Here is a 17,154-nt window from a genome sequence, read left to right as displayed (position 1 = left end):
AAATTTTTTTTTTTTGGGGGGGGTAACCCCAACCAAGACTGATTGTCTTAGTAAACTTTTCCTTGGATCCTTACCAGTAATTCTTGCTACTTGTTTTTGTTTTGTGGGTTTGTTAGGTTTTAGGTTGTTTGTGTTGTGGGTTTTTTTTTGGATGTGTGTTTATTTTTTTGTGGGGAATGCTGAATAAGCTGTTCTGTGAGGTAGTCTTGATTTCTGAACCATTTCTGACCCACAGCCTTATAGTTAGCAGATGATAATTAATTGTAAATGTAAATCTATTAAATGACAGCTAAAGTACATAGGGCAAACAGGTGTGATGGTGTTAGGAAGCTTCTAAGTATGTAAAATACAAATGTAGTCCTTATTCAGCATAAAAGTCCATTTATGAAAATACACTTACCATGCTAAAATGAACCTTAACAATAAAAGACAAACATCATACAAGAAAATACAGGAATTTTTTTTTACCCGAAGTATTGCTTTAGGTGGTAGCTGCATAGTTAAAAACCTGGTATGCACTTTGAAATGTATTCCATAGTGTTTCAGGACTGTTTGCTTTTTCAGGTTAAGCATGATAGGCCCCATTTTGTGCTAATTTAGATGCTATGCAATCTTGATGAAATCAGTGGGATTTTAAGAGATTTACATTGATGTCTTATTTGGCTCAGTGTTTTCTAATATGGGTTGGGTTTTTTAATTATTATTTCTGTTGCAACAGAGGGGGAGTGGAGGAGAGTAAAATAATTCTTTAAGCAAAATTGTTAGCGAGCATTGCGTAAGGGCTGGGTCCAAAAAAAGGTCATAGGATCTTGGCTCCTGAAGTGGAGTCCACTCCTATACATTGCAAAGGAAGACTTATTTCCCTCAGACTGGAATCCACAGCAGCTGCTATGTTGTGATAGAGCCTTATATATGGCTTAGTTTAAAACCAAAGCACACAAAACACACGCACCCCCCAAAAAAGTTCCATATTCTAATCTCTTCCCTTTCTTTGGTTGTGGCACCTAATTCTGGCTAGATATAAAGTAGGGTTGTGATTCACAGCGCAAAACTCAGATCTGAGCTTTAATCACAGAATGGTTGAGGTTGGAAGGAACCTCTTGTCCAGCCCCTCTGGGTTGGAGAAGCAGGGTTACCAGAGTGGGTTTCCCAAGACCATGTCCAGTTGGGTTTTGACTATTTCCATGGTGGAGAACCCACAACCTTTCTGGGCAACCTGTTCCAGTACTCCATCACCCTTGCAGTAAAAGTGTTTACTGATGTTCAGATGGAACCTCCTGTGTTTCAGTTTGTCATCCATTTGAAAGAAAGAGCAAGGACTGCCCTTATTGTAAAATCTAAAACAAGCAAAAGCTTGCTGACAGGCATTCTATGCTAGCTTGGTGCAGTGAATACTTATTTAGGACCTATTTCATCACAAGGGTGTTCAAACCCACATCTTCTATTTCCCAGCAGAATGCCACAACTACTACAGAATAAAGTTTTTCTGAAGTAAGCCATATTCTGCTCCACTTGATTAACTACTCAGGTAATAGCAATAATCAGTATTACTAGTCAAGGTTCATTTGACCAGAGAACTGGTGGAAGAAAGAGCATCATTCTGAAGCCCTGTGATGAGGGCACTCATCTGGGAAGGATTCTGATAGTTTTTGCAAGCACTGCCTATGCATTTTTGAATGACTCTTAATATAACATGCTCTTGCTGGCTCCCTTTCTTTCGTCCAATGAATCCTGATTTTTTTTCTTTTATCATAGTACCATGGTTTTAGCAGGAGGAGTTAACAAGTCCCTTGCTTTAGAATAGTTGTTATCAAGGAGTCTGTGGTAATCTTTGGAGCTGTGTGGGATGTACATTGGAACCTCCTCTGGCTGAGAGGCATGGAGAGCCTAGTTCTCTTGTGTCTGAAGCTGTGTACAAACAGGCATCTCTTCTAGTCTTGTTTCACAAAAAAACCCCAAAAACAAAAGGCAGGGGGAGTTAAAGCTGGAGCATGGTTCAGCCAATGTGATGGTGCACTGAAGACTTGCTTGAATTCACTTTGATGTAGGCGTTTCTGGGTGACCCTAAGTGAAGTGTTTGTGTCTTTTGGGCACAAACAACATAGAAGAAACTTTCTTCTTCTGGATTTGTTGTTCACCAGATTGCATGGTTCCCTGCAGATAGAACTTGTGTTGCAAATCCCATTTTAAGATACTTGACTTTCCTTGTACGCTGTGTATGGTGCTTAGGCCTGGGTATCACAATAAATAAGTCTCTGTCAATGCCTTAATTGGTGAATGCAGGAATATCCCAGGATTTAGAAGTGTGTGGTCCTGCCTTGTCACATAGCTGTCTTCTCTTTCCTGCATGTGGATTCCCATGGGCCAAAAACAGTGCTGAGGCGTGCTCAGGCCAGGTTTCCAATTCAAATGAGCAAGGGTCCAGGGCTGTTAAGATATGAAATGGTGTGTGCTTGTGACACTCTGTAGCTGCAGTCCTGTTGAGGAAGGCCCTCAGTTTCCACAGTAGCTAACTTCCCATTTTCTTGTAAAGCATGTTGGTGGATAATGATACTAATTTAATTTTCTCAAACCTCCAGTCTCAAATTACTGTTGAAACAAATATATGATTTTAAAAAACAAGACTAGCTTAGTGCTATATAGATGTAAAAATAATGATAATAAAAAATAATTCTGTATTGACAAGAATATATTTTTTAAAAAGTCACAGCCTGAAATTCTCTGTTTGAAAAATGTGTAAAATTTCTCAAATAATTTATGCATATTCTAGTGAACTACCATTATATTAAAAGAGAAAAAGGTATTAATTTGTGGAAGACACAAAAGCATCTAAAATGTGCTTTTATTCCAGAGAAGGGGGGGGGGAAGAAAATTGGTGTGTACTGTTTTGTGTGCAATTCCCAAGTATATTTTAAAAACAACATTGAATTTTTATAGCCAAATTATATTTTCTGCTAACAGGGAGTTGGGGAGGGATGAATAATAGAATGATTGACAAATCTTTTAGGACCTGGTTTTACAAGATGCTGCGCACCTCCTGATTGCTGCCAATCACTTTCATTTTCTTTCAGCGGATCTGAGAACATATGGCATTATTCAGATGGTGCTGAGCACCTTCAATCACAGTCCTCATAATGCCACCACATCCACATTCTGTGCAAATGTGAGAATTGCTGTTGACATTTTAAATTGGAGGGTTATTTGGTCTTTGTCTGGACAAACTCCCAGCTGATATAAATGGATGTTCTGCTTGAGGAAGGATCGCAATAGTAAACAATAAATAATCAATTTTATAAGCACTATTGTATATACACCAAGTGTCAATTTGGTTCATAAAATTCTTTACCTCTTCCACTTCTGTTTGGTGGGGGGAAAAAAAAATACCATTCTTGTGGAGAACTGAAGTTTAGTTTACTCTCAGTGCAAATTTTGAAAAGTGGAAACTCTGGATGTTATGTGCACAAGGCAGTTGATTTAAAGAGATCAGAAAGGTGTTTGATTTAAAAATAAAAGAAAAAAATCAACTTCAACATACTGATTTGTCCTGCATTACAGTTACCTGTAGAGAACCTCTAGTCATGTCTATCTGTTTTTGATGCCTCTACAGAATAACTGTCCAGCATCCTCTGCCCAACCAATCAGAATGTAGGAAAATCTACCGATATGACGGAATCTACTGTGAATCTACCTACCAGAAGTATGTTGAAATCTGTGTGAGTCTTGCCTCTAGCTCGTGCATTTAGTGCTCGTGCTCTCCCGCTATTCAGAAATTACACGTGTGTTGAAACCGTACCCTTCTACCTGTATGCCAAACCTCTGCAGCAGGGACAGAAATATGTTGTTTAATTCTTTGGGATTGTGCTCTAAAAGCTAAAAAGAAACTAAAAAACCCTAAGACTATACTAAATCTCTTACGTATGCTTCTGAACAGTGCAAGAAACAAGAATATATACACTAGAAAATCTAGGCAAAATGTATTGCACAGGTGCTTCACATCTTAGGGATTTGAAAGGTGTGTTATGTATAAATTAGCTGTCACTTTTTTCAGTTGTGTAATGGAATGATGAGTTGTAATTTGCATAATCCTTTAAGAAGTCAAATTATACTGTCATGTAGCAGATTTAACATGCTAGCTAGGATTTCACAGCTTTGCAGCTAATTAGTATGTACCTTACAGGACAGTTAAATTGAAGTTGAGTCCTCTTGCTTTGCAGTCATTTGCCTTTGTCCGTTGCCCTAACAGAGCCCTCTTTTATGCATAACTAAAGATTTTTACTGGTGCTTCTGACAAAAGTGCTATTGCTGTGGGCAGGCAAATGCAACATGCTTGACTTCTATTACTTTGCAAGCAGTGCAGTCTCTATTTTACTGTAGTAAGGATTTAATAATCTATTTCTACATAGAATTGAAAAGTATGTATTTGACAGGTATATTGTAGATGATTTTGTATTAATATATTGCAAATGCATTATGAATTTTCTGTTGTCTTGATGGATTTTGAAACTGCTTTCTGTCACTTAGTGTTTACTTTTCACGCTCAAACTATATTCTTGTTTTGTATCCCAGCATTATCATTACCATCTTGGTATAACAGAGTTCATTTTCTGAAAGCCCCTTAACTTCTAAAAATCAATTGTACTCTGCACTGCAACAAAATGTTTCTTTGGCAAGGTGGTCATAGTCCTAACTTTTTAGATCGTATTCTCTTATCCTCCCTTTTTATTCCATAACCTGCTGCTTGTTTCCTGAATCTTTTCTGTTAGTAGTAAGTACAATCAATCAGTAGAAGTTGTTACTTCAGTGCAATTGAAGAGTATCATTTTGGTTTACAGAAATGAGAGGAAAAGAGAAATCTAGATTTATCGATACAATTACAGCATCAATGTAACTTGGTGAGCCAAAATGAAAATTTGACCTCTTGCTTGGCTTTTTTGTGAATGTCTTTTTTTGGTGTGAGATATGATTTACTCATGGTTTTACATTGACTTAAAAATATTTCTTTTACTTATTGAGTTTTTGATGGTTTTCCCTTCTGTCTCTCCAAATAACAGCAGTGTCTAGCGTAACTGAAGCAGTCTAGATCTAGCTTGGTTTTAATTGTCACCATAGACTTTAACTTCAGTGGTTTTACTTCTCTTGTAGCTTCAGTTCGGTAAGCATAAAAATGTATTCATTTATTTAAACGTATGAAGCAGATTTGTTGTGCAGTATTTATATCAGTTTTTAGAACAACTTCAAGATTTTGAAACTTTGTGGAAATACGAAAACTTGGCACAGTTTGTCATGAGTGTTAAATATAGTGATGGCTTCACTCTGAACAATGCAACAGAGTTTTGATTATCTTAATTTTTTAATTTTAGGTAGAATTTGTAGTCAATATAGTTAAAACCAGCTAGCTGTGCAGACCACAAAATGGAATAGTAGATGTTCACTTAAAAATAATTATACAATTACAAATATATATTGGCTAAACAGCTTTTTAAAAACAAAGGCAAAATCCAAAAATCAGACTGGTGATGAAACAGTGAATGGTTTTGACATCTGTTTTGTCATTCCTGAAATGTGAATTTTGAAGTATTATAGCCTAGTTCACCTCATGTGTTTAAAAAAAAAAAAAAAAAAAATTCTTTTGGAACACTAACCCCTAAGTCTTTCTACAGAAAATAGAGTTCTTTTTGATTAGTAAAATTTTTTCTCGTTACTTCTTCATACTGTTGAAGTTCTCTGAGGCTTTCCTTCTGTCTTCTTCCCAATGGATGGTTTTGGTACTTTCTCCCCTAATAATTTATTTATTAACAAGTTACTGAAAACTTCTCAATAATCAAGACCAAAGACTTCAAGCTATTTTCATGACACTTTTAAAGCTTATACTTTAGTGCTACAAGACACAAATATTTGGTATTAGGTGTTTATGTGCATCTCTTTTGCAGGTTTAGTCTCTCCCCGATTATGTTGGGGAAGGGAGAGCAGATGTAAAACCACCACTGGTGGCCTGTGTGACCCTCCTTTTTTCCTGTAGGATAATTTCTGGGCTGGACACACAATAGTGAACCTACTTATTCTGAGAGTTAAAGGAATTTTGAGGACTGGCCATACGGTGCAGGATTTGGGAGCTTGCCTGTTCTTTCTCCAAGTCATTTTAAAATTAAAGTCATTCATAAAGCCTACTCTAGACTTATGCTTAACCATGTACCTACTAAAGGTATTTTGTGTAAAGCTACTTAGCAGTTGAAATAGAGATACTCTGATCCTTTCTGTGAGAATCTGAAAGGATTGTACCATGACCACCTACTCCAAAAATACTTTTCAGAAAACGTTTGGAGAAGTAACCTTTTTAGTTAGATCTTAGCATTAATATATACTAGATATAACAGTTTGTAAGAATTCTTAAAGATATAGATTAGTAAATACATTATAGTACTATAAAAAAAATTGTAAAAAGCTTTTTGCAACACAAGTTCTTGAGGAGCTGGACTTAATTAATGCATTAGCTAATATATATAAATTAGGCCGATTAGTAAATATTTTAATACAGATAGCTCTAGGCTATTTATGATCCTCTTGCAACTGAGTCTCTCAGAGCTTCTACTAGATATTCTGTTCAGAACAGGGTCAAACACAGATTTTTAAAATATATTTTATTTATTTATTCCCCCCCTACATTGTCCACCACCTTGGTTGCTATGGGTATGTGTTGTTTTAGGTGGCTGAGCATGTAAATATGCCTTTTAAAAAGCTCTAAAGTAAGAAAATAATTACAAATTGGTTTTGTGTTCACTAGTGGTAGAGACTAACACACCAAGTATTCTTAAAAGATTTTAGCATTGTATTTTTTTCCAAGTAGTTGACATGTCTCTCACTATGGAGGTAAAACTAGAAGCCTGTCAGTTACTGGCCTAGAATACAGCTGTCCATCAACTCCTGAATATTTCCCCCTTTTTTTTTTTGAGTCCCCACAGCCATTGCCAAGAATGTCCAGGGTCATCTTTTGTAATGTCAAACAAAACTGACAGCAAAAAGAAATATTTCTTGTACAGTTCTAGATGCTTTACTATAACCAAGCTGCCAAGGTTTTTCCCTCTTGCCCAAGTTGAAAATATTTCTTCTGCTTGGTCAGACACCTATGGTTTGCACTCTTGGCTCAACTTTATGGAGTGTCAAACAGTGAACAAGGCCCCGATGGATGATCTCCAGAGATAGCCCAAGAGGAGGAACACAGCTCCCTGCCCATGCTCTGATTTTATTTGTTGCTAAACTGCAAGGAGTAATGGCATGTCAAGAATAGGATTTTTTTGTTTGTTTGTCTGCAGGGGGTTGCTGTTGTGTACAATCAGAGGAACTCTCAGGGGGTTTTAGTTCTCAGCCTGCAAGTTATTCCATTCATAAAGTGGCCCTTCAGAGTATCACCTGGGTTGTGAGGAGAAGTTCTCAGTGTGGTTATGTGCTATCTAAAGTGAGGGTGGAAGAATCATCTCTTCCTCATTTCTTCATGTCCATATTAAGCAGACTTAAAAGACATGTCTCTCTTCAGAAGAATAGGGAAGAGTTCTACAGTAAGGTATTTCTTCTAAAATCAAGAGCGTGGAGTAAAAATATGAGGAAAATACCTCTCTCATTTAAATCCCAGAAATACAGCTATGGTCTTATTAGCTCTTTTTCCTTCATTTCTCTGAAAGTTAGTGGAAAGAGCACAGAACAGAAGACTCATTGATTTCAGTCAGAGAAGTGGAGCAATTTGTCCTGGAAGGTATAGCTTGGTCATATACACATTATCATCCTGAGCCTGTAAATGCTCAAAACATCCAAACTTAACAGAACAAAATAAGCTCCCCTCAGACTATATGTTGATTCAAACACATAAATATTTGTACAACTGAGAAAACGAGGCACAAAGCTAAACAATTCCTGTCAGGAGCTAAGGTTTAAATTAAGATTCGTTTAATTATCAAATGGATAAAACAAAACTAGAATTCCTTTGTATACCCAAGAAATCTCATGGCCCTGGTAGACAACACAGATGAGAATATAAACCTTTTAATGGGCCAGATAGCTCTCCCAGGGTTTCTAGTAAGGGGATTCAACCAGACATAGAACATGAGAAGATGAAGGATTTCTCAGTATTGTTGAAGTGGTCTGAAGCACTTGGCAGCACCTTAATGTGGATAAAGCAGTAAAAGACCTACAGAGGAGAAGCTAATGGTTCCAAATGGAGATTCACCACTTCGTGAAAATGGGTTAAACCCCCTGCTGGCTCCTCTCGGCAGCTGGGCGTGCTGGTTCAAGTCAGTATCATCATTTAAGCAACATAGAGAAGTTGATAATGGCTGAGAGGTCATTATCTTTTTCCATCTTCGTTGTGGTGTTGCACATAAATTGACTTAGGAAGATGTAAGACTTTTCAGACTTTTTGTTTGTATATTCCGACTCATCTGATACCATATAGCTGAGGAAAAGATAACAATAATCTGAAACAATTAATATAGCTGCAGGAAAAAGATGTAACATGTAGGACAACTGGGCTGTCGTTGAAGCTAATGCTGTAGGGTACGCGAGCATTTTTTCAACAGTTACTTCAGTATCCCATGTTTAGGAGTTAACCTAAGGGAACATACTGAAGAAGCTGCTGTTTTGATCTACTCTAGTAAAACAGGAAGGAGAGGCCCCCATCTTGCAGAGTGGATCTTTCTTTACGGTGGTGTGGTCTCACTTCATCCCTTGATTTTTTTCTTCTCGCAATGTGAATGTCATAGATGTATTTGAAGAGTATTCTATGCATCTCCTCTTCATAAATTTGACCTCTTGGAAAATATTGAAAGCTAATAACCTAATTCATTCTCTATCAGCAAATGGCAGAGAAGCCACTAACCCATGTAACAGGCCTTTTAATAGAAGTCACTTGATTCTTAGCCTCAGTGTGAGGCTGCCTGGCAAAACTTTATCCCTGTTACAGCTGCCTATGTCTGCTCTCACCTTTCTGTAGCTTTGAGCATATCTGTGGGTTCTCTGTGCTGAGCTGTTCTAGATGTCTTTTGCAGAAAGAAAAAAACCCAAGTCTTTAACCAAGTTTAAATCACAGCCAGAAGTGAGCCAATGTCTCCTTACATGTAAGAAGATATGAGTGGGCTTTCTCTGGGTAAGAAATGAGATTAGCCGTGCCACTTTAAAGTGATTAATGATCACTGGCTAGCATTAAGTTGAACATCTAATCCGTGGCTGATTGGAACATTTAAGAGAACAGCACTCAAAAATAAATTTTTCAATAACAGAAATTTTGTCATATTTCTATTATGACACAGTTAGATGCTGCTCTGGCTTTAAAATTTTACTTTGAGATTAATGGAACGTAGCCTGAATAGAGAGTAGGTGAGATGCATACATGTTACCTGAAAATTTTCTTCCACTGAATAATGAAGGCTATGTTCAGGCTTACAAAATACTATTCACTTTATAGTTCAATACAAATTTCAAAGACTCACTTAAGCTTTTCAGTATCTAATTGTAATAGCTATTTTGAGTTAACTCCTGAAGTGAATTTGGTATTAGTCAATCGACCAATTAGGCAATTGCCTTTTGCTGTCTTGCACACAATCAATGTTAAACTGGCTGTCTCTTCAGGTCCCTTAACCACACCCTTTCCATAAGAATACTAGTCACAGTCTGCTAATTCCCTATTAAACAGGTTTTTTGGTAATCTACAGAAACTGTTTTTGCATTTCACTTTCAGATATGAAGGTGTTTTTTGTGTTGTTTTGTGTGGTGTTTTGTTTTTTTGGAGTCAAGTTACTGGTTTTAGAAATGGAGAGATCAATTCAAATTTTCTGTGACTGAGCTACTCTGTATATTCAGCAAGGTTTCACTTTTCCCATGCTCTTTTACTAACTTGTTGTTTTGCACAAATACAGCAGCATTAATATCAAGTATATGCAAAATATTACTTGGGGAAGCAGTGAGCAAGATAACAAATTAATTTGGTTTACTAACAGTTTATATGATCATTCCACAACTTGGGGGGAAGGGGAAATAATTATCACTCAAATATAAGGAGCTAGCCAAATACCTGCCCTAGAGCTCACCTAAGTGCCATGAGTTACAGTAACAAAACTGTCCCGGAGCATTTTAGGTATGCTTTTGAAAGGTAGAGTTACAACTCTTTGCCATCTTTTGAATTTAAAGAATAGAAGACAGTAACACAGTCTTGCAACTGCTGGTTCTTTTTAGAATGAAAATGCTGATTATAAGAACTTCAGGTGAAAGAATATCCTGCCTTTCTTTAGATGAACTTGTTGTTCTGTACTTACTGTTAGCTAAGTATTTTTACTTTATTTTTAATGTGAAATTTTTTAACTTCTTGTAGCAGAGACATACCAAATCCCGCATTAAGAAGTCGGACAGTCTTCCTTTAATGTTCATGATACTCCTCAGTTCTCCCCACATTTAGATATTTGTGCACAGTAACCCAGTGATTGTTTATCTTCCTCTGACACAGGTTTCTCATCTTAGCAAGGCAAGTTTTCTAGAATCTGAAAGCTGCTTGTAGCTGTTAGATGATGTCTTCCTAGTTTGAATACTAGTATAGTCCATTAGTTGTTCCTGTGGTAGTGCTCAGGGATCACAGATACCAACTAGAACCACATTGTTATATGCTGTTTGAAACAGAAAGATTCTCTGTCTCAACATCAGTAGTGATTTATATAACCTTTTCCTATTGCTACTCTGTATTCAGTTCCTTGTACATCAAAGGATCTTTTGCTGTTCTAGCCAGGGTATTGAATATCAGCCAGGCTGATATTAATTTGGTTATCCACCTTCATCCATATGCCTCTTCCTAGCTTATTATATTGTCTTTGTTTGGAACCTGTGCTCTTAGGTATGAGATAGACAGCTTTGTGCTCAGCTGTGTTAAAACACATCTTATCCAGGTGAGCCCAGACTGCCATGCAATCTGTGGAACTGACAACTCCCCAGTATTTACCATTTTATTATCTTTTTTGTCATCTGCAAATTTTACTGGGAAGGATTTTATGTTTTCTTTCACATCACTGATTTATTCTCCTGCACAGGTACTCCATAGGGAATAAAGGGCTCAAGGAGTTCTTTCCCTGCACGGAGTACTTGGGGTAGACCTAATCCATATTTCAGAGCTGCTGGTCCTACTGGCTGGGAGCAGATTAGGGCTGCCGGCACTGATGAGTTGCAACCAAACAGGGGCAGTGAGTCATAAGCGCACTCTCTTTACTTGCAGCAGTACGAGATGGCTGCAGCCTTCCTTTAAAGTGATGTGAGGCTTGTTTTGCATAGTGATGCTGTTGAAATACAGAAGACAATTCTCCCTTGCAAATTTGTGTGTCTGCAGTGATGGCTACTAGTGAATTCCTTTTTGAAAAAAAAAAGAATGTTTCTGCAAACAAAGCTAGATTATTTACAAATAGTTTGCAAATTTAGTGAATGCATTTGTCCAAAAGAAGGGCAAAGAGGTGGGTTTTGGAAACACTAAAATCTTTTGTATTAGTTTTCTTCTGAAGTTAATTATTTTTCATTTCTTTTCCAACGGATGCTTTTATTTAGAACTAAATCTTCTTTTCAAATTACTAGAAGATTAAATAATGATGTCATCAAGCATAATTTTTATTGGAAAATAAGTTCAGAGTTTACCAGAAATGAAGCTTTCAGATAACATTGTCCCTCATTTTTTTCTCCACCCCAAAAAATTTCTTTGAGCAAACCTAAAAATCATGCTCTGAAGACTTTTTTTCTTAAGTTGGCTACTTAGCAGACCTGCACAGCACTGTACCTTGCTCAAGTTTAAGTTATTTAGCAATCTATTAATTCTCCTACCTAGCCATGGAGAGTCATGATACAAAAAGCAGCACAATTCATATTTCACATCCAGACACAGTAATATCTCTAAACTTCTGACTTACCTGACAAAACTGTTGACTTTCTGCTAAAATTCGGTCGTGATAGCGGTATCTGTAGTCAGTTTAAAGTATTTATACCAATTTGCTTTCCCTTTAAGACAAACACACATTCAAAGTCTGCATCACCTCAAACTGGTATACAGAAAATGAGACTTGCATTACATTTTGTAAAATTAATTTTTTGTTGTACAACACTTTTGTCAGAATTTTGTGGTCTTGAAGTTCAATGTTCATATACACAGATGCACATATATGCACATACATACACACTTCTGAAAAGAAAGAAAATACATTAATTTTAGGAACAAAGACAATGGAAGTGTAAAGTAGACTTCTTCTGGAGTGCAATAGGAAGGTGACAGTTTTAAATTTGTCATTTTTAGGTATAAAGCAATCCTGTGTTGTTGTTTAAAAAAACCCCAAACAAATAAAACAAACCCAAACCCCAACAAACAACAACAAAACTGCAATACCATATGAACCAAAAATTATATACTTAAGATTTGCCCTTAATTTCTAGTAAATAGGGAGTAAACTTCTCATAAATACCAAACAAAAAATCTGATCAACAAGAAGGAAAGACACAATCTGTCAGACTTCAAAGTGTTCTGCTCATTGAGCAACAGGAGACTCATGAAAGTAGATACCTTTGCCTGTTATAGTTGCATTGAACTTTGTCTTACAGTTTTGTAAGTGACATTGGGTCTGTGCCATCTTTGGGATTGCAGGCCGTGATGCAGAGTAGTTTAAGATGCTGTATCATGTACCATTTAATCAGGCTTCACTATTTAGAGTATGTGTTGTGTACTGGGAATAATTTGTGTGTAAAGTCTTTCCAGCTGCATCTACATAAAAGGTGAAATTCCCCGACCTCCGCACAAAAGTCAGCTAAATGGGCTGTGGGGAACAGAGCAGCAGTTGAATGAATTAATTTAATGTAGCTGTCCATAGCTGGCTGTGACACTGCAGTGTGCTTCTTCCACAGCTGACTCGGAGCCAGGGCCCGTACACATCTTTGTGGAGTTCTTGGGCTGCTGAATTTCTATGCATTGATCAATTGTCTTGCCTAGAAGTGTCCTCTATAGTTTTCTACCCCCTTGCTAAATTCCAGTGAGTCATTTACATGCCTAGGTCAGTAGCTCTGTAAGCCTTGTGAATGCAGTAGACTTTGCTACCTATTATTATTACTTTTGGTACCTCTCTTAGAAGAGGAAATACTAGCACTGTCCCCTTCTTCTGCATATGCTTTCATGTAAGCTAGTGTATGTGCTGCTTCATGTGGCTGGGGGAGATGGGCTGTTGTGCCTTTCCCCTGTTCCCCAGTGGAAAATCTGCCATTTTGGAGTATTCTCAACTGGTGATTCTCAGTGATGCATGTATAGACAGTCCAGGCAAAGGGAGGTAGGGCAAAGATTTTTTCCAAGCTGTAAAACAGCTTGTATAATCAGTCGCACTGCAGGGTGCTATGAGTTTGGCATCCTGTCAGTCCTGGTGCTTTCTGGAAGCACCCCAAGGTCACAGATGCTCACTGCACTGGGCTGTACGCTAGGCAGTCCATCACCTGTACAATCAGTGACCAATACCTATCAATGTATTGATCATAACTGTACTTTGGTATAACGTGTACTATTGCTTTGTCTAGCAGTGTTTTTCTTGCCTCAAGAATGCTGCCATACTCTAAGTTTTGAGCTGGATGTTATACTAAAATGAACATTCATGTTTTGTTAACTTGGCAAGTTGAATTGAGTGGGTTTTGTTATTCAGTAGAATATAGAAAATGATCAAAATATTTTGAGTGAGATACTGAGCTAAGGTTAAGAGTAGAATTACAAGCCAAGTCTATAGTATATTTTCATATAGCTTGGTCAATTGGAGGTATTTTAGTGGTGCAGTATCCCACTTGGATAAAGCTGCATCAGCAGAAACCTCTATAGCAGATGCTATTTTACTTGCAAAACTGTTCTTTTACTGATATTGCTTGTTTTGCTAAGAAGTGATGATTTTCCTGTATGGTTCCAAGGCAGACCTTTGCTGATACAGCTGATTATATGCTTAGTACTTTGCCACAGTAGTGTACCAAGATTGTTATATTGGCAAAATGCTCCTAATGCAGACCTCATCTGATTTTAGTCATTCACTTTTCCTTGATTCAAAGCTCAATGAAATATGACTCCTATTGTAGAATTTGAAGGGATGTTAGTTGTTCCATGACTCTGTAGTGAATAATCATTGGGATAAAGAGACTCAAGAGCTGTACTGCATTTAAAAATCAATCCTATTTTTCATAATATAATTAAATTGTTGGGGTTTTTTATTTGAGATATTCTTGTAGTAGACAAATTAAGGGTGAGAAACCTAATCTTCTCAGTTGCTTCATATATTTCACCTATTTCACTTTTGGTCTTCATAGAATCCTGCTGATCATGTGATTTCCCTGATTAATTGTGACAATGAGAAGTCTCACATGGTTGAACTCCTTTGCCTTGAAATCAAATTATGTAAATGAAAACTTTCCAAAAGTATTCTGAGCTTTTTTACACCCCCAAAATTCTCTCAACCAAAATTGAAGTGAAAGGCCTAGTGATGATAAGGTAGTCAGGCACAACGCCTTGCTGCGTGCTTTGGACAACACCTAGATCTTATGCCTAACAGAGTATTTTATGGTTATCATAGCAGGAGGCCTTCTGGCTTTCAGGGGTAGCAGCATGCGTTTAAAATTGCTGCATCGCTGCTTGATTACTGGTGATGGCTATGTTACGTGCTGGACCCAGCATGACAGAGAGGCAGTTCTGATTCATATCGCCCTGGGGAGCATCAGGCATGTAGCCACACCATGCATCAGCATCAATGGTAACTGTGGCACTGAAATTGCTAAAAAAGGCATAGAATCAGATTATCATCCATGAAAGAGTACTACTGGATGGCTGTGAAGTTCATAGCTGGTAGTTTCATATCTTACAGGAGCATGGTACTGTGTAACAGGCAAAATCTGTTAAGTTCACAAAACAGGTTAGGGCAACTTCATTAGGTAGGGTTTTTCCATTGTTGGTGTTGGCTTTTTTTTATCTCACCTCCTCCCTAAGTGTACCTGCAAGTTATAAACAGATCTTTTGTGAGGTGTCACAGGAAGAGCAAATCAGCTGCTCCAGGCCTAGGTTGTCTCGTGGAGGTTAAACTGAAATCTAATTATTGACCTTTTCACTAAATGGAATGAAATACATTCCAGAAAGAAAAGTTAATGTAATTTTTGATACTTTTGTATACTCCATTTTTTAATTTCTCTTAAGTATTTCGATGCATTCCTGCAGCAATGCCTACTTTGCAAGAGTAAAAATAGTCCAAGACATGAACTATTCATCCTTTCCCCTAGTTTACTACCAGATACCATCTATTGTAGCTTCAAAACCTGGAACAGATCTTCTGCCTTAGTGTGAGGGAGACTCAGCTCTTACAATCTTTTAAGAATTCATAAGAAAAGGGAATCAATGTCATGTTTTACAGATGTTCAGATTGTTTATATAGGGGAATTGGCTTGACCCTTCAATGCACTGGCTTCTATTAGGATAAGTGCCCTCTTCCTTAGCAACAGTTTAAGGAGGTGGAGTCCTTCTCTGAGCTTCCAGAGAAGCTCACCTGGGTGCTTTTTAAAGGATAGTTAGCACTGGCCATATAGCTCTTGCAAGCATCTAAGTACAAGGACTTGGTGGCGTGGCAGCAACATGCTCATGGTTGCAAGTGGGACTTCTCCAGTTTTCTTTTACTTGCTACTGCAGAACACCACAGTCCTGATGCATGTGGTCTCACTTCTGGTTGCCTATGAACACTCTTCATCCACGTACTGTTAGGATGTTTGCAATAAGCTGGAGTGTAGCAAAAAGTGCTATTCAATGTCAGGCTCTGCAAAGGGGAAGTAGGACTTTGTAATGGCTCCACTGCTCTAGGAGTTGCTCTGTGTGTTCTAAGTGTGTTTACTCTAAAGTCATGGTGTAAAGGTTATCTTCTTACAGAGGTATATTTGCTATGAGGTGATTTGGTGAAATTCATTACAATTATTTGGATAGCTCCTTCTAGATTAACATTTGCATGTTGTTTTAACTTTTTCCACATGCCTATCTAAGACTGGTTTGTAAATCTCAAAGTAAGTGCTTAGTGATGGTCATCATACCCCTCCGATCTGTGCCAATACCATCTTTGTGGCTTTGCAGACTGGCTTGCTTTGACTCTTATGTGTAGGTATTTTTGGTTGACAGATAACTAAATTCAGCTTGGATGACCAAATCCAATGTATGCAAATATCAGCCCTTTATTGTTGTGTTTAAGCAAAATTTTACATCTGCATTAGAATGAAAAACATAGTTTGAGTCAATATGGGTGTTGCATATTGCATGAAGGTAGCAAGATGACATCAAGAACAGAAAATTACTCTATTTTAGGCCAAATGCAGTAGTAACTATAAACAGGAAATTATTGTTGTCCCCCCGTCCCGTCTCCTGCTTTGAGCTTATATTTTGATACTGAAGTTCTCCCAACCCCACTAACCCATATTCCGATTCATTTATTGCTATCCCCATAGCTTCCTCTGCTGCTTGTACTCACTGTTCCTTAACGTCCAGCCCTAGAAAGACAGGTACATTGTTCATTATGGCAGGCTCACCAGCACCCCATAGAGCTGTCGGGAGTGCTTGGATAGGTAGATCAATGCCTAATACTGGTTTTAATGTGCCCATCTCTTCCAACGGTGTTTCCCCTGGCTTGAGGATTGTGTTTGGGAGACCACAGTATACATTCCAGATGACACTGCAGTGTCTGCCAGGGGGAAACAGGTAAATATAATGAAGCAGGGAGGTAGTTGGGAAACTGTATTGTGTAATTTGATTATGGTTTTAGATGCAGGGGACTGAAAAAATACTAGTTAAAATATGAACACTGGTGTTATGATGTTTATTATATGGTAGTAAACAGTTGACTCAAACATGAAAATTTAGGTCAGAGCTGTAATTTACCACACTGGTAAAGAAAACTGTTGTGGTAGAATGAACTGTCATGCTATTGCTTACAGATTTTTTTGCCATGTGGCTTTTTCAATGATGTATTTGAAAGCAGATTTAGAATATGAAAATCAAGCTGTTCTTTAATCCTTATTTTAGTCAGATGAAAACCCCCTTGATTTGTATATGTACAAGAGAATTTTCTAAAAACATGTTCTACTATGCAATGTCAATTTTTCTAAGTGCAC

General features: G+C 37.6%; 1 protein-coding gene across 7 annotated transcripts in view; it reads left to right on the top strand.

Annotated features, from left to right (window-relative positions):
• NPAS3 (neuronal PAS domain protein 3) overlaps positions 1-17,154 on the top strand; it is a 609,138-nt gene that overhangs the window by 81,062 nt on the left and 510,922 nt on the right. Inside the window, exon 2 of one of the 7 annotated variants that reach the window (XM_086462809.1) lies at positions 3,608-3,697. The exons of the other annotated variants lie outside the window; for them this stretch is intronic. Within the exon in view, the coding sequence (XP_086318935.1) occupies positions 3,608-3,697 (90 nt within the window). The remainder of the gene's footprint in view (positions 1-3,607; positions 3,698-17,154) is intronic. 7 annotated transcript variants of the gene reach the window in all.

Source organism: Leptosomus discolor, chromosome 3 (genome assembly GCF_034619465.1).
Source record: "Leptosomus discolor isolate bLepDis1 chromosome 3, bLepDis1.hap2, whole genome shotgun sequence".
NCBI lineage: Eukaryota > Metazoa > Chordata > Aves > Leptosomiformes > Leptosomidae > Leptosomus > Leptosomus discolor.
The sequence above is the reverse complement of the archived record's forward strand: the minus strand, read 5'-3'. Positions and strand labels throughout refer to the sequence as shown.